Here is a 20,087-nt window from a genome sequence, read left to right as displayed (position 1 = left end):
TTGCCCCATAATCTTTTATATAAATAAAATATATATACAATAGATATAAGAAATGGAATATAGGTGCATCATATTTCCGTAGATATAAATTAAGTACACGCCTTTAAGTATATATTAGCCGTACAGTATAGTCCATGGATTTTTAACTGAAAACTCACACCAGTCCAGTAGCCTGCCGAGTTTTGGTGATGTGAGAATGGAATTTATTTTAAATATTATGTCAAAGCAGATGAAATAATGGTTCCAATCAGAGACCATCTATAATCAGCAGTAAATATTCGCTTGGCCCTACTATCACTGAGAGGGGTGACATGGGGTGAGTTAAGTAACTTTTTTTCTTCTGCAAATTCTATTCTAAAACAGCTTTTTAAATTATTAAGAAAAAAATCTGAAATCATGGATCTTCTCTTCGACGTATATTGGTAGAAATTTCTGGTTATATAAAAGTACATTTCTTTGGAATCTATCGTGATAGTTTGGCCCGATCGTGCCTATTATTTTACGTCTTGAGAATTGTTTTCCGAACTAATTATAGTATTCCCGTCTTCTTATATACATATCGTTCACTATTTTTAAAAAAAAAATTTAAAATTAAGATTGGAAATTGTCTTACTGTTTATCTTCGGTAATATCAATACTGAAGACTACACCCTTTACGATTGTTCAAATTAAACATTAAGTATTCAAGATCGATCCGTAGAAACTGATTTCTCATATTAATCTTAAAGGGCGTTCTCTATTGCAAGCTTAGATTTGTTTAAAACCAATGGCGTATTGAGAATAAAGTCATTAAAGATCTCCGGCCTGTCTGCCACTGTGACAAATTCTGGCCCTTCCTCTGGAATCTCGCCCATCGTTCCTAGCTGTCACCACGTCTCTTAATGAAAATTTATCCAGGTCATATTTCATCCAAGATTTGAGTAAAATATTTATGGCTGATTCGTCGTAACGGTGACAGTTAGCGTAATATCTTGAGTTAGGTTTTAGATGAGTATCACATTCCCGCTTAGAACCCGCTGGAGCCACGCACCATTCTTCCACAGCACAAGCTAATAACCACTTCATCAAACGTTGGCGTATTGTACTAGTATTGTGCACAATTATCATTGTAATCTCTATGTGAGGAACTCGCATTAACTTTCGTACGTCCGAACTTAAGTAATAGTACATATCGGGATGAGTAACAACGTATGTGGAATATTTTTGACGTTGTCCAGCTATAACGACGCCACGCTTTCGAGAATGATCAATATAAGCATTGATTTTTCTTTTGTGTATCACTAAATGTGGCTCAATCCAGATCATATGACTCAATCCTGCCAAAGCCATCTACAAATATACAAATTCGACAATAAATTAATTTTTTATAAAAAGGTGCAGGAAACAAGTACACACCAACAATGGGAGAAAATCAATGAAAATTAAAATATGCGGTGTAACCCGTTTTTCCCAAGGAAATCCAGGAAAATGATCCATCCACATTTTCAGATACAATGAATGAATGAATGATGAAATGGGGTTTGACGTCCTACTGTTCTGTTCCAACTGGGTGAATGAAGACGGGCATACGTCATACAATGTGCTATGAGGGAAATTTTGCCCGGACAGCGACGCTACGGCCTACTCTTATATCGAATTCCAACTGTCGGTGTTCTTTTAAGTGCATGCCAAGGTGTACACCCGGCCTCGGTTTTTCGTCCCATCCGAACGACTATACGTGAGGCACATCGGTCCTAAAACCCCTGATAAGGGGGGGGGGGCATGCCGGAAAATCCAGATGCATTAATTTCTCGGCCAATACCAAGAACGAACACGTGACCTCCAGTTTAGTGAGCCAGTATGTTACTGAGCCACCGTAGCTCGTCCCATCTGAACGACTAGACACTGTCCTTGCCAGTCCCTCCGTCCTGCTCCACTGACCAGGGGAAACTGCACCGAAACTAGAAACTTTCTCGGCCAACACCTGGAAGGAACCGAAGTCTACAAGTTAGCCAGCCAGCCCTGACTATGAGCCCCCGCGGCCGCTTTTTAAGTACGTACAGTTGTTTCAGAGGGCTGTGGATTGTAATTAAACGTATTTTTACCTGTAGGATAACTGGTCGCCACAATCCTCTCTCTAAATCTCTAATGTGCGGTGGCCATACTTCTATTAAACTTTGTCTAATTTCTACTTGACAGACTGAAGATAACTATAACAAAAGACCAGACGGTTATGGTAATAATTTTATGGCAGTCACATTAACAACGCAAGTACCGAAATATTGAGGGGTAAATCCAGCACCCCATTTCCTTAAATAATTTTATATCCTCAGTAAATGAAAAAAAATATATATATATTTACAATGAAAATGTGCTGTTAGATCCGAATGTCAGTTCCATTCGATTTACTTTTACTCATAAATGAGAATAGCTACATGAATACGGCTGAGGTGGGTGAAGATGGTTTAATTTTCGTAGGCATGAATCGTGATTCACTATCGGATTACATGAGAAACTGGTTAACTTTTTCTTTGTATTGACTTACTAAAAAATGTGGATTGGAATTGATTCAACATACAGAACCCTTTATAATCTGTTCACCATCACTGTTACGAAAAAAGTGGATTGGCAGATGCTCTAGCGACTTTCGTGAATCTATGACCAGAAAGACACTTCGGAAAATGTGAAAGTAGTGAAACAAACTCTTACCCATTCTCGTTGGTCTTTTGTCAGTCCTAGGTCAAATATAATGATATCAGCTGCGCCATAATGATACTGAATAGATACTATCAAGTTTACCACATCTTGAAATGTTTTACTCCATGCAGCACTGACGAAATACAACATGTCTAGATGCTCGTGCATGTTGGATTCGGCATCTTCATCAAATTCTTCATTTAGTTCTTCCATCTTCTCGAAAAACACTTTTCTGCGACGCTGTTTCTCTCTAGCAACTTCGGGACTATCATCACCTGAATCAAAACCTGGTCGACGATCTTTTGGACCATTACTCATCTTCACAGGCTTCTTGTTTTTACCGTTCTTCATTTGTTCCACAACATCATCGTCATCCTTGATATCATCTAATTCTTCATCAACTGTTTTTACTCTCTGTTTCTGTTTCAGTTTTTGTTTCTCTTTGGCGTCTTCCTCAATAAGTTTATTGAGTTCATCCACGTTATCAGCCATTTCGGCATGATCCTGCTTTTGTTTGTCTTTGAGTAGTTTTTCTTCTTTAGCTCTTTCCCTTTCCTTGGCTGCTATTTTGTGAACATCGTTATTAATTCCCGCGTCTTTGACCTCAAATTGATTTCCCCCAAAGTCGAAGTCATTATTATTTTCTTTCTGATTCTGTTTCTGATTCTGTTTCTGATTCTGATTAACGTCATCATTACCAATTTCATCACTAAAACCGTCGTAAAACTGCCCAGCTTTTCTATTCTGGAAAACATAATACGATAACTGTGAAAATCAGCATGTCTGACCATTCTTTACGCGCGCTATTATACGGGAAGCTTTACCAAGTTTAGAGTTTTAAATACCGATGGACTACCAGATTCTGATTTGTTTGTTGAATTGGATTTACAATACAAAATTATTTGTGTTGAACATGGCTTTCGAGCCAGTCAAATTATGTAGTCGGGGATGGACTGGGTCTCGGAGCGTCAGACATGGTCCAGAAAACAAAGTGTACAGGGGCTCGTCGGCCACAGTCGGAAAACTCTGTTCCGCCTATTTGGCAATACGGAATTAAATCCTTCTCGTCAAGAAGCAATAAAAGTAAACTAGTGAACGACTTTACAATTTTAGATCAATATTTGATATTTGAATAAAAACCACTACAATCTGTTACCAACGTACTTGTCATGCTGAAAAATAATTTAATTGCACAAAATAAGATATAATCTAGAAAATCGTATTTGAAACCTTAACATCTAATATTGAACATTGTAAATGACCTAATATTTCCGATCTGGAGAATCTAAGACTTTTTAATGACTGTGCCCTTACTGTATCCTTTATTTATAAGTAAATACTATTTTTGTCAACCATTTTCAGTTTCGTATCTATCCGAGGCGTATTTAGTGGGTGTGGGGTGGGGGCGGATCAATTATCCCCATCCTACCACATAATTATGACTGCCAAAATGTTGTTACATACCGGTACCGGTTACTAACCAAAATAATGCTTTTTATCGATGGGCTACGATATTTAACTCTTTATTTACAATTCAAGTCGATTATAAATGTTATGCCACCCACCCTCATTTCGAAAAACCTAAGATATTGATGAATACACCCTTCAAAAGGGTACATTCTTAGGCTGTTGCAAGCGGTCTAACGGTTTCAGGATAATACATGTAGTTGGTGACATAGTGACAGGTATATTTTTTAATCCCAAAGCTCACAGATTCAACAACAGAATGTCTAAACATTTTCCGAGCAGCACCATTTAAAATCAGCAACCTCCAGTTCTTTAATCTATATGCTGCGCCGAGGGAAAATGTAATAGTATGAATTCTTTTTGTAGAATTGAGATGGAAAACTAAAACTATGCCATACCTTTATTATTGTGTCAAATATCTGGAATGCAAAATATGCCACTGCAACCAGTGCCCCATATTGAAGCAATCTCTTGGCTGAAAGTTTTCTAGTTGTTTTACTTAAACTAATAGTATTCATAGTTAATTACTTAATTAATTTTTATATGCTTATTTATTAACACAAGGCACAATGATTCAATGTCATTTCTTTCTCCTGAGACGCAATAGCTCTCTGTTGAAATTATTCAAATATTTTTAATAATCACGTCGAGAAGAACTGTAATCCATTTATTTAATGGATAAATAAAAACTGTTTTCTTTATGATAACAATTCCAAAATAACAATTCCAAAATAACACAATATTAGATCAGCGATATTTTCAGAGTTGATTCAAACACATAGCCTGCTATCTTTTCGGTCATTTGAAGATCCCAGATATCCCAACTGAGAGTTAGTCCTGGAGTTGTTATTAAGTTTATCAGAATTCTTTCAAAACAGATGCCAATCCTTTAGTCTGACGTTTTAATTTGACATCAGTGTATATTTCGTTTGTATGTTTCATGACGTAGTGTGCGACGTGTTTGTGTGTCGATGTGGATATATTGACCATGGAGGTAACATGTGGTTAAATGTTTAAGGTATCCCATGAGTATGCTTGAAATTGGCTGCCAGAATTTTAAAAATCGATTGTCAGAAGTAATAACTCAAAAGCAGAAAATCTAATATTGATGTGAAAAGAAACAAATTATTAAATAAATAAAAATAACAACAAACATGACTATTCTTTTTATGAATTTAAAAACAAAAGAGGGTAAGACAGTGACTCATAGTTCCTTATAAAATAAAAATTGTAGCTCATATTTTCACAAATAGGCCCCTATTTAATGACTATCAATTATTATAAAACATATTATTATAAAATTAGGTGGTTTCGATTCTCCGGTTGTTCATGATAAGGAGCCTGGTCGCCTGTCCAGCCAAGTGAGTTTTGTTCGGGTCCTCCGGTTTCCTCCCACTGCTAAAGACCCCTACGCGCAAGCGAATTATTGAAGTAAAATTGAACCATTATGTTAGTCCCGAAATGACCTAGTTTGTGTTGAGTGGATGTTAAACCCCATTTCTCCCATATGATCAAACCTATTAATATTATTAATTAAATAGGCCTATAACTACAACTCCCTGATCAAACAAACTTATAATTGATGTGTTTACGATTAATACGATTAAGAAAGTCCATGAATGAAATGATCGCTTTGTTAATTCCGTAAGCGTCGACACTGATTGTTATAGACGCAAAATCCGATAAAATCGATTGAGCATGCAGCATTCTGAACGTGGGCATGAAGGTGCTTGTCCTCGACCATTCATCAGAGTTATTTCCCTTTACGTTTCTATCCCAGTTAACCAAGGACGCTACTCCATGTTGGATGGTTGTAGTTTGAGTTTCTGTGTTGTGTAAATAGAGCTGTATTTTTGTGTTGAGCAAACTCACACACGTATACACTACTCACGTGAAAAATGAAATTAAAACGGTTTCTGTTGCGGTATTATCCACCAGGTTTGTTTATTTCAGATTTTCTTTTATCAATATGAAGAAACTAACTGTACGGTACTCTACTGTAAGTGTAACGTGTAAGTTAAATTGTCGGCAATGCGACATCAGTTTGCAAGCCCTCCACTCCTAGTCCTAGGCTACATTGATTGCCATCTGATCGAACGACTCATCTAAATGTTTTTATCAAATTTCTTTTTGTGAAAAATTTAAAAAATGTTTTTTTCCAAAATAAACTAACTAAGCCTACCGGCAGTACCGGTAACAATAGGTCAGAACCCGGGGATCTACTGAAACATTGTAATTGATAATGATATAATAATTAATATTACTAATACTAATATTAAAATTAGATCTACTAATTCTAATCATTTTTATTCTTATTCATTGAAGTTATTCTGAATAGGCATGGTCGTTTCTGTGAAAATTTAAGAGCAGATCAACTACAGATTCTTTATCTGTCATCTGTCATTTAATTAGACATGAAATAAAAAAAGATACTTTTCATTTTGACATTTAATTTTTTTTAATACACAGAGAATATCTTTGTTAATCTAGATTTTTTTCCCCCAGGTATTATACTTGAATATGAACAAGGAGGAACAGTGAAAACTAAATCAATAGATCTACTAGACCTGAAACCAGAGTAAGTTTAAAAACATATATATAAGCAAATTCATTTGTTGACTGAAGTGAGATGCATATGTACCGGTACCGCAGCAAAATAAATTGCAATCTATTAATAAACTTACTGTCAAATCAAAAGAATACATTCATGATAATATATTTTAGCACGAAATACGCCATAAATCTCAATCAAATGGCAATCTCTAGTGTCTGGTTATTCCAGTCTACACCGACAGTATTTATTGTGCCTGCTCTCCAGATAAGAATATAGCGTCAACGTTTGACATGACTTGTGGAATATGTCTAGCCTCGTTCTTCCGAGTCCCTTGTTAACTGGCACTGAAACATATTAAGATACACGATTCGTGTACAAATGATAAAATGTTTATTTTGTCAGTGTCTTAAATATTGGATATCAATAGCCCATCTTTTCCCAGTAAGATCACAACATCAACGTTGATTTAAATTGACAAGTAATTTGTGTTTTCAATGTCGAAGACTTTGGATGATATTGAGTTCTTAGCTCCTTTAATCTTTTCACACATGCAAGATATCAGAGTAGCATAAATAAGTGTATGCATGTATTTATTAACATAATTAATTTTATTTGATGTTTTTTTAAGGACTGACGTAGATAGTGTTGTAGATGAAATAACCAGAAAAGAACCATTGATAACGACTTCAAAAACTGATCAAGTTCGAAAACTAATAGTCCGTATCCTTTAGTCATCCAAAGAAGATATATAAAATTTAATTTGTGGTCTATTAAAATTAACCTATTGTTAATTAAAGGAATTCTTTATTAGATAGTATTAAAATGCCTAATAATAGATACTGCTGTCCAACCAATCAACGAAACAAAAAACAAAAAGTGCATGCAAATAGTTCTCTGGTTTCCTCCCTCAGCTTAAGACCCTTACGTGCATTAAACACCATTTCAGTGGTGAACGACAGTTTCTAGTCATTCGGATGGTGCAAAAAACTGAGTTCCTGTATACAAGTTGGCATGCATATAAAAGAACCCTTGATAGTTGGAATTCATATCACAATGCATTAAAGATACATTATGTAAGATTTAGATAAAGAACTAGCCATTCTTGCTATAATAGTTCGAAAGTAGATGATGTAAAATGAATAATTTGAAAATTTCATTCAAATTACTCTATTGCAAGCGAAGATATTAGCCTTTGAATTTTTGACAGACGTGTGTAATAATTTCAACCACCGTACTGGTTGATCGAAGCTAAGTCTTGGTCCTCCATATTTGATTAAATCAAAGTATCGCTGAACCATTTTAATCTATTTAATATCAGAGAAATCTGATGCCATTGAGAGTTGATTAAGGCCTGGATCAGTTAATTAATGTCTAATTAATAGTTTAGAAAACATTTCAGACCTAATGAAAAACCTGCAATAGGCAGATTTAGCTCTTGCATAATGCATGTTTAACCCCGTTGTACAGAAAAGTAGGATGTTAATAAACCCCATTTCATTTGCATTATTTTCTGTGCATCTAGTAATGTGAACCAGAATTTATTGTATTTAAAATCTTTGTGTCTCATTTGTCTCCTGATGTTTCCATACTTTCCTTAACCAAATAAATAGGTTTACAAGAAAAACTCTGTCATGTCGAAGATCGATATTTTTATTTATTCAAAGTAAGTGTAAAAATAAAACAATTGATTTTATGAGAAAGTTGATGGTATATTATGTTACGATTGATTTTAATTGGCCTGATCTTTTAAAAATTGTAAAATGTAAGGTAATATTTTTAATTAAAGATTCTGAGGTTGATTTTAGCATTATATAAATCCCTTGCAATTTGCAAACTACAATATTGTGAATATCAGTCCCAAAAATGGTTTAATTTCCTAAACTATTTACGAAGATATAAATAAATATAATGATTTGAAAAAAAATCCATTGATCTACATTGTCTGTTACTCTGTTGCTCCCAACATAACAAGTCTGCTGCCATCTAAAGTTATTTGCTGTAAAAGAATTTGATAGGCCTGTTTTTTTTTCCAATTGCATCCAAGCCGGGAGATTATTTAGCATTGATATTTTGGTTTTGTTTTCTTAATTAAATGTTAAATAATCAATCTGAGAGCCTAAATAAGCCGTGAGAAATTTGATATTTCTTAAAAATGAAAATCATGCATTGTTACTTTAAGACTATTTGTTATATTTTTTAGGTGTTGCGAGCCCATATACTTCCATTAACAAATGTGGCATTCAACAAATCAGGATCAAGGTGAATAACTGAATTATAACAGTATATGAGAAATGACAAAAGTTGGAACAATGAAACATAATTTGATGAAATTATCTTCCATTTTAAACAAATTTTCTCACATGATTACATTTTTATCTGTGTTGGTTGTGATCATTGATAAGCACTTCTCTTTAAATTCAAATGAAAACCACATTTATAGTTTACAAATATATAACTTCAAAGGACATATCAGCCTAAAGTCTATCATGGTGCCCCAGATTCAGATGTGTGGCAGTTTAGGAATTTTTTCAGACTTTACAAGCCTAATGTCCATTTATTATTATATCTGTTCTTTTCATGCAGCTTTATTACTGGAAGTTATGATCGTACATGTAAGGTGTGGGATACAGCATCTGGGGAAGAATTACATACCCTTGAAGGTCACAGAAATGTTGTTTATGCTATTGCTTTTAATAATCCTTTTGGGTGAGTACATGTAACAATATTGGTAACCATTATGTTTCTTGTTAGTGAAACAATAATTTGTGCCAGTCAAATATATATACAGGATTTATATGGTGCTACAGATTTTATATCACTTTGGGGCAGGGCATCTTCACGACATACCTCTGATACCTTGACTGAGTTAACCAAGTTTGTTGTACATGATTGTATCTTGTTAATGACACACACCAAACAAATTTATGCATCTGGGTCATCATGTCTCACAAACAAAGCGTGTGTAAATCATAGGTACATGTTTACAAAAATCGAATATTTTACTATACAACTCTATTAAGCTTACATGTAACATTAAGTACACTTCATGAAGTGGACCACTGGACAACTAGGGCTAAGGAATCAAACTGTAATAATATTTGTATACTCCAAGAAGTGGGCCACTGGACCACTAGGGTTAAGGAATCAAACTGTAATAATATTTGTACACTTCATAAAGCAGGCCACTGGACAACTAGGGTTAAGGAATCAAACTGTAATAATATTTGTATACTTCAAGAATTGGGCCACTGGACAACTAGGGCTAAGGAATCAAACTGTAATGTAGACTTCATGAAGCAGGCCACTGGACAACTAAGGTTAAGGAATCAAACTGTAATAATATTTGTACACTTCATGAAGCGGGCCACAGGACAACTAGGGCTGAGGACTCAAACTGTAATAATTTTTATTTTATTCCTATATATCTTAATAAAAGCAAGATTTCCAAGTGATTTTCACAGACAATATCAGCTGATGTTGACATCAATGTTGTTAATATGTGACAGTAAAAATGGAAGAGGGGTTATATTTTTTTGTGTAATGTGTAATAAAATATTTCCAAGTAAAACTGTACTAAAATATTTGTAATAAAAAAGTTTTAATAACTTCTTCTATTTTAGTGATAAAATTGCCACAGGATCATTTGATAAAACATGTAAATTATGGAGTGCTGAAACGGGAAAATGTTACCACACATATCGTGGTCATACAGCAGAAATAGTAAGTGCTACATGTATTAGAATGAATAGAAAGTATTCTGAACACTAGCTTGATTTGAGAATGACATTATTTTTTTCTTCATTTTGGTTAGGTTGACAATATATGAAGGAGAAGAATTTTGATAAGATTTATATATGATTGAATCTATAGATGATGAACCATAAGCTGACGATAAGAACTGTTTGAATATAGATAAATATACATGAACATGTATACACGTTGTTTTATTTTGTTTCAGGTGTGCCTTTCTTTTAATCCCCAGAGTTCTGTTATAGCTACAGGTAGTATGGATACTACAGCTAAATTATGGGATGTACAAACAGGAACAGAACTAAACACTTTAAGTGTAAGTCTTACCTACTTAAAACCTTTGTCATTGCTGTACCTTTAAAATGAGGTATGGGGTGGTGGTATAGTGGTCCAATGGGTGCACTTTAGGTCTGTCACTGTGTTGGGTGGTCTTGTTTCAATCCCAAGCTTTATAATTATGTGACAAGGAGTAGGGTCGCCTGCCCAATTTCATGGGTTTTCTGCACTGCTACCCTTATTTTCAAGGAAATTTGTTAAATAAAATTATACCATATGTTAATTCCGAAACTAAGTGGATGTTAAACCCCATTTCTCAGTGTCTCATATTAAAAATGTTGTAGTCCTACATTCCCACATATGTTGAAATGGAATAGACCACTACATTAATTTGCTTATCAGTGCCGTTTCATTGGTGGAATTATGCATTGATGTACATTGTCGTATTTTAAATTTCAGGGTCATTCTGCAGAAATCATATCGTTATCTTTTAATTCAACTGGTGCTTTACTCATAACTGGATCATTCGATCATACTGTTGCAGTGTGGGATACTAGATCTGGAGAGTAAGTCTAAAATAAAAATGAAGGCCATGTCAAAAAATATTATGGTTCTCAAATAATTTCTCGCCACTTCAAAACGGCTGCATGGCCTGTTTTTATTTCAAAATCGCATAATAATTACCGCAGGTAAATATTTTATCCTGGTTACAGGAAGTAAGTCTATGAAAAAAAAATTTGATTGAATCCATAGTCTCATTTATCAAGTACACGACCCTGATATATGTTAATGACAATCATAAACAATGCTGGATAATCAACAATTTGATGCGAAAAGAAGTCATTTAGCCAAGTGGTGATCCTTTGGCGATATAAAAACATAAAGATAAAAACTTCCCTGGTAAGGATTGTCTGAGAACCAGAATATTTTCTTTGTTTAACCTAATTATTATTGAAAGGGCAAAATGACAGAAGGCAAATAAAGATTTAATTGTTTTACATTAAAAAGCTACTGAATATCATTGGAGGGATTTTGAGTCTCATACAAATCACATTATTGCGAAAGGACCCCTAACTTACAACTCACAGTAGGGATTTTCCTAATGTATTTGCTGCCTAATACCATATTGCGTATGCCAGAGTATTCTCTCTTTTAACATCTGCATGTTACAAATACCAAAAATTAAATGATAAATTCCAAATATTCAATGGTTTTTGTATCAAGCGTGAATTGACATTTTACCTCTTTATCACATAGTACACAAAGTAGCAATTTTGTGAGAATTATTAAATCTTTTCCAAATGTCACTAAAATGTTTTTGCATAATAATTTAGTTGTTTTTCAGTTGTAAACTAAACCCCCGCCTTTTAATTCAGATATATCTGTACGTAAAAACTTTGAATTATAACTGGTGTCCATATGGACCCCTTGATACCTGCTATGTGATTCTCACAACGTGAACCGACAAGGGTTAACCCATTAACTGCGTAGGACGTTATATAACGTCCTGGACAACTGCCACTCACCGTGTGTAGGGCGTAATATAACGCCTTGGGGGTATTTCCCCCAACCTATTCTTCGAACATATGATCGCAGCATGTGTAAAACGGTCGAGGAAATCTAAATGAAGGGAAACAACTCTATTTACCATTAGTTTTAATATGGTTTCAGGCTACTATCATTTTTTTCAGGAATAAAAAAGTCAAATTAATTACACAATAGGGGGTAGTTAACGTTTTAAAAACTACACAGTTAACGGGTTAATGAGCCTCACTTTAATCCAATTGAATCCAATCTAGGAAATTATCTGTGGTTGATATTTTGGTTTTGTTTTCTTAATTAAATGCTAAATAATCAAGTCAAATACAGTTTAGCTAACATTAAGCCACGAAAAACGAGATGTTGTCTGAAAAATATGTAATACTATAGGGTTTATTTTAGTTCTATGAAAGGTGCTCTGTTTAATTTGCCAGAATCATCACTTGTTTATTTTAGAATCTTAAGAGAGAAAAGATACAATTAAGGAAGTTTATTATAGAACTAATAATATGAGTATCCGTTACTGATATTGAAGGCAGTTTAATAATTTGATGCTGCTTCATTTATGGAGTAGAAATTATTGCATACCAAACTTATAACTAGTCAGTGATTTTCAGAAAATGTGAGTTAGTAATATATTTCCTGATCTTTTTACAGAAAAGTTCACACTTTAATTGGCCATAAAGCAGAAATAAGCAGTGCTCAGTTTAACTGGGATTGTTCCCTTATAGCCACCGGTTCTATGGATAAAACCTGTAAAATATGGGACACAGAATCTGGTAAGTTATTAGAGTATGTTGACGAGTCGTGTACATTTCTCCGTTATCAATTGTTGATAGAGAAAGTTCTTCTGGATTTTACAGTCTGGTCTCCCCTAATGTAGAATGGAAGGTCTGGCATAGAAAAGCATAAAATAATTTGGATGGGATGAAAAACCAAAGTCCTGTGTATGCCATTGGCAGCTCATTAAAGATCCCTTGACAATTACAAATAGAAATAAAAGCAGGTTGTAGAACATTTTTAGTAAAATTACCCTTAAAGCACACTACATGTGAATATCTGATATCATTAAGCTAGTTGGTGTAGAAAAGTAGGAAGTTAAACCCCATTTCATTTTAATCAGTATAATGACATTAACCAACAAACCAAGTGCATTAACAATATTTTGTGACGAAAGAAATTTGGCTTGGGTGATACACTGACACTGAGTTAAAAATGAGTTTGTCTGCTGTGCTGTTAAACAACCCAACCCATTGTAAATGAAATGGGGTTTTAACGTCCTACTGTTCTGCTCCGAACTGGGCTAATGAAGACGGGCATACGCCATACAGTGGGATATGAGGGAAATTTTGCCCGGACAGCGGCACTACGGCCTACTCTTAATCGAATTCCAAGTGTCGAGGGATCTTTTACGTGCACGCCAATGTGTACACGGGACCTCAGTCAGTTTTTCGTCCAATCCGAATGACTAGACAGCTGTCCTTGTCAGGCCCTCTGTCCTGCAACACTGACAAGGGAGAACCACGCTGGAAAATCTGGATGAACTTTCTTGGCCAATGCAGGGATCGAACACCCGACCTCCAGGCTAGCGAGCCAGCACCTTACCCACTTAGCCACCGTGATCCCCAACCCATTGTAGAAATATGCAAACGTTAATGTGAATTGGATTGTTTAGTATATATTCTTTTCTAGGTAGATGTATTGGAACTTTAAGAGGACATGAAGATGAAGTTTTAGACGTAGCATTTGATTATACTGGACAACATTTATTAACAGCATCAGCTGATGGTACAGCTAGATGTTATAATTCAGTCACACATAATATTATATCAAAATTTGTCGGACATGAAGGAGAAATATCAAAGGTAATGAATCTTGGAATTTATTCACAGTATTTATGTTCATAAGACAAAGACTCCTGTAGATCTTTTTAACAATTTCTACTAATTAGTTAAAAAGTTAAGGGCTTGTTCAGTTTGAAATCACTTGTAGATATTCTGCACCGTGTTTATGTCCATGAGACAAATAAGCCTATTAGTTTTGAAGGAGAGTTATTGATTGTAAGCACTTGTTGATGTGGTAGCTGGAATGAATTCTATCAAATTGATTTCATTTCTTATACGGTAATCACTTCATAGTTAGTTCCCTTGTAAATGCTCAAGTTAGCTATAAAGGCGACAACTTTTGATAATTGCTCGGAAGATTTTTTGCTATCGGCATATGTTTCTTAAAGTCAGATCAATTGTTTGAATATTGTGAATATTATAAAAACATGGTATGTAAAAAAAATTGAGAAATTGTTATTGTATCTTTCAGATTTGTTTTAACCCACAAGGTACAAAAGTCTTAACTGCAAGTTCTGATAAAACGGCTAGAATCTGGGATCCTGAAACCGGTGAATGTAAACAAGTATTTGAAGGTCATTCAGATGAAATATTTAGCTGTACATTTAATTATGAAGGGAACACTATAATAACGGGTATGATAATTAATAACATTATTTCTTTTATGTCATGTAGAAACTTTTTGGATTGTGAATTTAGCGTGATATATTCCAAAGTACAGAGTTGAGTTCTCAATTGAATTTCAATAAGAAATAAAATGGTTTAATGTCCTACTTATCTGCTCCATCCGGCCTAACGAAGATGGGCTTACACCATACAATTTGCTATGAGGGAATTGAATTTCAATTATCAAAGGTTCTTTAATGTGCACACCAAGATATACACAGGACCTCAGTTTTTTATCCCATCCGAATGACTAGATGCTGTACCTTGCCAGGTCCACCGTCTTGCACCACTGACAAGGGCAAACTACGCCGAAAAGTACTAAGGAACTTTCTCAGACAACACCAGGATCGAACACATACCCTCTGTTTATTGAAAATGGAAATGAAATGGAATGGAGTTTAACGTCCTACTGTTTTGCTCCGAACTGGGCTAATGAAGACGGGCATCATGCCGTGTGCTATGAAGGGAAATTTTGCAGGGATCGAACACCCGACCTCCAGGTTAGCGAGCCAGCGTCTTAGCCACTTAGCCACCGTGATTCCCCTCTGTTTATTGAGTCAGCACCTTACGTACTAAGCCATCGTAAGTTTTCTGGAATAGTTTGCATTGGTATAAAGAAGATAGCCAATGTTTTTGCAGTCCATATTCTACAATTATTGCCCCTTTCTGATATGACTGTTTAGCAGAATATTCTTCCCAATCTGCACTCACTCTACAGAAATGTATTATTGACAGATTTTGTCTGATATTCAGGAATTGTGTTGGGCTAAATAAACATGTCATCTAGTGATTTTCTGTGTTTTTACAAAAATAATTCCATTTTCTTTGTAACTGATAGGATATTTGATAAAATATAGTTTTATAAACTCATTGTGTGCTCAAGTTTTTCATAAAATGTATTATTCTATTTCAGGAAGTAAAGACAATACATGTAGAATATGGAGATGATATCAAGGGTAGATAACTTGTGCAATCTTGTCATCAACTGGTAGTCATCTATATGTAACATTCATATCTATTTCAGATATTCAATATGGTGTTGATCTACAGAAAATATACTGTCAAAATATTCTATCATAGACTGTAGTTTAACTGTCTCATAAAACTACAGATATGATTCAATGATAAATATTCTATCAAGCCTTTCATATATTCAACATGAAAACCACATGCAAGTGTTGATCTGCAAAACATATACTGTTAAAATATTCTGTCATATTTTTCTTAGTGTAGAAGCTATATTCTTCTTCATCTTTCCCACTAAAACTCAAATTCTGGATAATTTAAAAAGCATAAGTTTGGTTTAAAAAAGTTTTCAAGAGTTTAAAATATGATGCTTTAACTGAATAAACAAAAACAAAAATATAAAAAAAACCTATTAAAAACAAGTTATTTCAACCATTTTCTCTTTATGCATAGATTGGTTGGATTAATGTTTAAAAATTAAAGAAAAGATATTATGAATATCTGTTATGGCAAAATTTTGTGGGACAATTGAAAAAGACTAGCGTTATTTACTTGTTTGAATTTATTCCAATGCCACATCAACGCGACGATACTAGTAATACATATGACCATTTATTTATATTTATTTATTCAGCTGAAAGTAATAAATAACCGTCCACTTGTTAGTCTATGGTTTGTGACACCAACCCCCGTTTTTGGGGTGCAAGTATTCCGTCCACAGTTCAGTATATATATTTTTTCAGCATTATTTGTTCTGTTATTGCCATTTTCTGGCACTTTGCCCTTATTAAGTTGCATTCTAATAACATAAACAAGGGCAACCAATGTTTCCAGTCAGATATATTTATACATGATTTTGTGAAGTATTTTGATCAAATTGATTGATATGGCCAGTTTTATCATTTCAATAAATCAAGCTTTACAACACCATGTAATTGTATTAAGTATTATTTGTCATGCATGTTTTCTTGTTTAGAGCATTGTGATTCTAGATTTCATAGTATTATATATAAACAGCATTTTAGATCAGCATTCCATCGATATATTTTATTATTAGCTTAGTGCATACATTCCAATCTAATTAAAACACAGATCCTAGATCAAATTTTGTTTTATTAGTTTTCTCTTTGATATAAGACTCAAGCCTCGTGGGTTTTCTCCGGGTCCTCCGGTTTCCTCCTACTGCTAAAGACCCCTACGCGCAAGCGAATTATTGAAATAAAATTAAACCATATGTTAGTCCCGAAATGACCTAGTTTGTGTCGAGTGGACGTTAAACTCCATTTCTCTCTCTCTCTCTCTTTGATATAAGACATTGATATCACAAATGGTCTGTTTGGGCAAGATTTGCTCTGAATTATGGGAGACACCTGTAAGGCATTAGAGAGCAAAACAAAATGTTAAATATAAATAATTTAGATTATTTAAAATTCACATATGTGACCTCTAACTGGAATGAATACTCTTGCAAACGGTTAGATCCGCATGGAGTTGAGGCAATTGGTTGTAGGAAAAAAATGAAACAGAATTATCTGTAGATTTGTATTTTAATCAGATTGTATACATTCCAAAGTTTATAAATTTTGTTCAGTATTGTAATATATCGTCGGTGAAGTGTCAAAAGGGTGTATCTAAGAATTTCTAAAGATTAAGAAATAGAACCTTTTGCATTTCAAAATTTCCACAAATCAAGATACACATGATACCCAGAACAGTTCTAATTGGCGCAGAGATGCACAGCTTAGACAGAGGGATACACCCTTTTGACACTTCACCGACGATATAGTATTTATCAGAATGTGTTCAATTGGGTTTACTCAGCATACAAACTATTTCTTAGAAAGAATAATTTATTATATTAAAGATATGTTAAATCGAGGATAATTGGACCAGGAAAAATCAAATTATGGGCTCAAATTGTCTTATAATAAGCCTGCAGTTGATTAAACAATTTGATTATTACTAGAGTGTCAGCCATTTAGTCTAATGTTGCTATCCTGCGGATGCATCTATAGTAAAAATTTATAGATTGTCAAAAAAATGTCATTGAAATATCTTTTAATAAAAGATATGTTTTTGGTAACAGATATATTTTTCCTGGTAGTTTATGTGTTTACCTTTATAAGTATTAGATGTAAGAAATGCAGTCAACAGTTTTCTACCAAATATATAATTATTAATTTGTGCTTTATTTGTATTCAATTTTAGAGAACATATATTTACTTTATCACTCCTTGCCTTGCACCATGTAAAGTGTTCAGAATAGAAAATTGTATTTATATTTTTAGAATATATTAACCATGTGTACTATTGATTTCTTTCAGTTTATTATTACATCTTCGTTTAAATAATCATTATGATGAATACATAATAAGCATACTCCATTAGTTTTAAATTATTCTAAATTCGTCCATTGCCTAAAATTTTATAGAGAAATATTTTCTTTTTTTGCATTGATTACAATTTAAAAAAACATAAATTTGTTGTTATATGTGCTTTTTCGTTGTTATGATTTTAAAGTTTATTATGGTTTTGCCTGTGAAAATGAACTATTTGATATAAAATAATTTATTTTATTTATTACTTGATTTGCATGAAGATATTAGTACACTGTAATAAATACGACACCAGATTTGTCATCTAATTAAAATGTGTGTAGTTGTTGCTGAATTCAAGTGAAATAAAATATCGAGAAGGCGATATGCAATTTCCTTATAATGATTTATTGGTTGTTGTTCCTTATATTAAACACAATTATAGTAAACACAGAAACGATTGAATGTTAATCAGTTTATATACATTCATATTACATTATTATATGCAGTGCGATTTAATTAGCTCCTTTATTGTCTGAAAGTGTTTTTCTTTCAAGTTTATCCGATTTTCTTTAAACAAAGGACAACTTTACAATGACAACTCTACACACTCTTCGAACGACGAAATTTGAGAACTTTCTAAAAACTAAAAGTAAACTGGTAGCTACATATCACTTTACCATCGTAACGCCGAGGTTAGATGTTAGGTACCGGAGTCTGCCGAGGTTTACCGAATGGATGTTATGACTGAGTCTTGGCGACCACCGTATGTCGTACCTGCTCAATATTTGGGAATAATGGGTTTTGAATGACTGAATGCATAATATACTAGATAAAAACTCGACCACTCTAATACCACCAGTCAAGTTTATTAAACCATATTAGATTTAGCATGTAGGCCTTACAAACGCTATAATTCAACGGAAATAACCGGAAAACGACGAAGGTTGTGTCAAATGGGGATACACTGTCTTAAAAATGTTGCCAGCAATGACAGCTGTCCAAACAAGCGGGTGCCATTGCACGATACGCCCACATTTTGGAAGATATGGACAGGGAACAAGCCAAAAAAAACCAACCCAAAAAACGATGTTTCGTGCAATCAGGAGCCATAATCCAGGTTGTTACGATCCGATATGCACCAGTATCGAAAGGTGCCGAGATCTTTGGGATATAAACATTTTTTAAGCATCATCAAAATCAGATAAAATTCTGACTAGAGTGTCCACAAGCTAAAAACGCGATTTTTTCGTACATGTTACACCAAAATAGTATGGGGGTTGGATGGCCGAATGCACGAGCGCGCTGTATCATACGGTCTGTCATTGAGTCAACTGGCGGGGTTTCGATTCCCCGGTTGTACGTGACAAGGAGTAGGGTCGCCTGTCCAACCTCGTGGGTTTTCTCCGGTTTCCTTTCACTGCTAAAGACCCCTACGCGCAAGCGAATGATTGAAATAAAATTAAACCATATGTTAGTCCCAAAATGACCTAGTTTGTATCGAGTGGACGTTAAACCCCATCTCTATCTCTCTCTCTCTCTCTCTCTCTCTCTCTCTCTCTCTCTCCAAAATAGTATGTTGATTCTCATTTCCGTTCCATATCTTTACGCGATAATGTCGGTAGCGTAGTTGTGATTTCTTACTGATATTCAGGATCTTACTAATCACCGACACAGAGCGTTTGATATTTGTTTTTGTTTTTTGGGGTTTTTTTTTGTTTTGTTAATAGCGCTCAAAGTATTGCAAGGGTTATAGATATGCATATTCTACATATATCCAATTTCAAATATCATCAAAGATTTAAGATTGTACTACAGATGACCTAATTAATATCTAAGGAATTTCATCTTAACTAAAATATTCCTGATTATTTTTGGGTTTATCTTCTTATTTAAAGATTTCCTCTGCGGAAATATCCCTTTTAGATAAAAAATTTCCCCTTTTATTTTTATTTTTCTACTTTTTACTAGATTGTATTTGAACCTGATACCCCTCTCTAGAAATTTTCCATCATTATTTAACGGTACATTTAA

The 20,087-nt window shown here is 34.1% G+C and overlaps 2 protein-coding genes across 2 annotated transcripts; one reads left to right on the top strand and one right to left on the bottom strand.

Annotated features, from left to right (window-relative positions):
- On the bottom strand, positions 1-5,102 carry LOC126808412 (uncharacterized). The gene is made up of 4 exons (XM_050533109.1): positions 4,542-5,102; positions 2,689-3,420; positions 2,085-2,189; positions 1-1,329 (listed from the first exon to the last, which is right to left on the bottom strand). Exons 1-4 carry the CDS (start codon positions 4,659-4,661, stop codon positions 790-792), a joined length of 1,497 nt encoding a protein of 498 aa, XP_050389066.1. The 5' UTR covers positions 4,662-5,102; the 3' UTR covers positions 1-789.
- An 832-nt stretch (positions 5,103-5,934) lies between these two features.
- Positions 5,935-18,444, top strand: LOC126808416 (dynein assembly factor with WDR repeat domains 1). The gene is made up of 13 exons (XM_050533114.2): positions 5,935-6,081; positions 6,649-6,721; positions 7,326-7,417; positions 8,308-8,360; positions 8,898-8,956; positions 9,281-9,403; positions 10,318-10,417; positions 10,656-10,763; positions 11,183-11,289; positions 12,920-13,041; positions 13,955-14,127; positions 14,579-14,741; positions 15,686-18,444. Exons 1-13 carry the CDS (start codon positions 6,042-6,044, stop codon positions 15,718-15,720), a joined length of 1,248 nt encoding a protein of 415 aa, XP_050389071.1. The 5' UTR covers positions 5,935-6,041; the 3' UTR covers positions 15,721-18,444.
- The last annotated feature ends 1,643 nt before the right edge of the window (positions 18,445-20,087 follow it).

Source organism: Patella vulgata, chromosome 1, assembly GCF_932274485.2.
Source record: "Patella vulgata chromosome 1, xgPatVulg1.2, whole genome shotgun sequence".
Taxonomy (NCBI): Eukaryota; Metazoa; Mollusca; class Gastropoda; family Patellidae; genus Patella; species Patella vulgata.
Note: the sequence above shows the minus strand (reverse complement) of the source record. Positions and strands in the feature narration are given on the sequence as shown.